General features: G+C 39.8%; 1 protein-coding gene across 1 annotated transcript; it reads left to right on the top strand.

Moving 5' to 3' along the window:
* The first annotated feature begins 1,338 nt into the window (after nucleotides 1-1,338).
* Nucleotides 1,339-1,752, top strand: LOC116024200. The gene has a single exon (XM_031265101.1). It carries the CDS (start codon nucleotides 1,339-1,341, stop codon nucleotides 1,750-1,752), a length of 414 nt encoding a protein of 137 aa, XP_031120961.1.

The following is a 1,752-nucleotide window of genomic DNA, read 5'->3' as shown; positions in this document are numbered from 1 at the left end:
GTAGCATTGTGTATAAAAACTTACGATATCAATTAACATGATAAAATGTTTCTCTATATATAGTCCAAATCGAACATAAACAAGTCTCTACCTAACCTTATTTAGAAATTAGTTAAAGTGTACTCAAAGGTTGATTTAGTTACATAATTTTAACCTCAAGTCTTCATATTGGTATAAGTCCTGACCCAAAAAGTCAAGATTCAAACCTTATCACTAGAGATGGTAATATGTCCCGTCCCCGTTTCAATGAAACGGTGACGAGGATGGGGAAAAATTTCAAGGATTGGGACGGGGACGGGGACAGGGAATTTTTTCAATTCTCAGCCGGAGACGGGGACACCCCTCCCCGCCTCGCCCCATCCCCGAATAATTATTATAATTAAGAAATATATATATTTCTTTTATATATATATATATATATATATATATATATATATATATATATATATATATATATTAATCTTTTAAAATTAAAATTATAATTTTTAAAATTAAAACTACACTAATTTAATATGTTGAATAAGAATTGACCGGGGACGGGGATTCTCCGTCCCCACCTAATTCCCCGCGGGGACGTGGATGGGGACTATTTATTTTCCATTCCCCGCGCGGGGACGGGGACAGGGATGGGGTCGGGGTTTCGATACTCCCCGTCCCCGCCCCGTCCCGTTGTCATCCCTACTTATCACTAACAATTCAAGAATTAAAGTGTAGGATTCCAAAATCCGATTTACATAATTAATTTTTTTTAATAATAAGAAAATTAAAACTTGGATAAATAAGATAAATCATGTTGTATAATAGTTTGTAAATCACTGGGTTTGTTGTATGATTGCCCATAAATCACTAAGGTAATTAAAAGTATTTGTTACTATATATATCAACATGTTATCCCACAGAGGAACACAATGATTTCTTCAGCCTGCGGTACTAGATAAAGCTATGATTGGAGAATATTAGTTTAGGTAGCTTAGGCCTTTTAATTACTCCATAGGATACTAAAGCAATGCACTTTGCTGTGCCATTAAGCCAAGCAAACTGCCTGTCTGCTCATCTAATCACACACTAAACATTAATTGCATTTTTACTGTGTTCATCTTCTCTTTGTGATCCATGCCATATATAGATCAGAGAGAGATATAAATATAGAGAAAATGACACTTCTTTAATCAATGGAGTTAATTGGAGCCATAATATTCACATCATTCTGCTCCCCCTCATCACCTCCTTTTCGTGCTGAAGAATTGAAGTCCAAGCAACCACCACCTTCGCCATTATTACTACCCTTCACTTCACCTTATAAAAACCACACATTATTATTATATTATGCACAAAATCATGGCTTCTTCGGTTTATTGTATGCTGTTCTTGTTTCTTCTTTCTGGGTTTCACTCCATTGTTGGAGCTCAAGATCTTCGAGCTCCCCACGGCCTTGCTTACGAGAGCCCTGCCGCAGACGGCGGCGCTGTTTCCCCTGAAGCGTACGCGTTTTTCAACCCCGCCGCCGCCTCGAAGAATAGTACTGCTGCTGCGCAGTTCCCTAATGCGGCGGCGTCTTCCCTGGAATCGAATCTGGCGCGTGATAGCGTGGCCAAGACGGAGGGCGGCGGAGGCGGAGGTGGTGGGATGGTCGGAATTCTGATCGGATTTCTGTTTGTTGTGGTTTTAGTGCTTGGGGTTTTCTTTGTGGTCACCACTCGGAAGCGCAATTGGACTAAAGCTAATGCTACTGCGGATATGCCTCAAGCGTGA

Source organism: Ipomoea triloba, chromosome 7 (genome assembly GCF_003576645.1).
Source record: "Ipomoea triloba cultivar NCNSP0323 chromosome 7, ASM357664v1".
NCBI lineage: Eukaryota > Viridiplantae > Streptophyta > Magnoliopsida > Solanales > Convolvulaceae > Ipomoea > Ipomoea triloba.
This window is presented reverse-complemented; position numbering and strand designations above follow the sequence as displayed.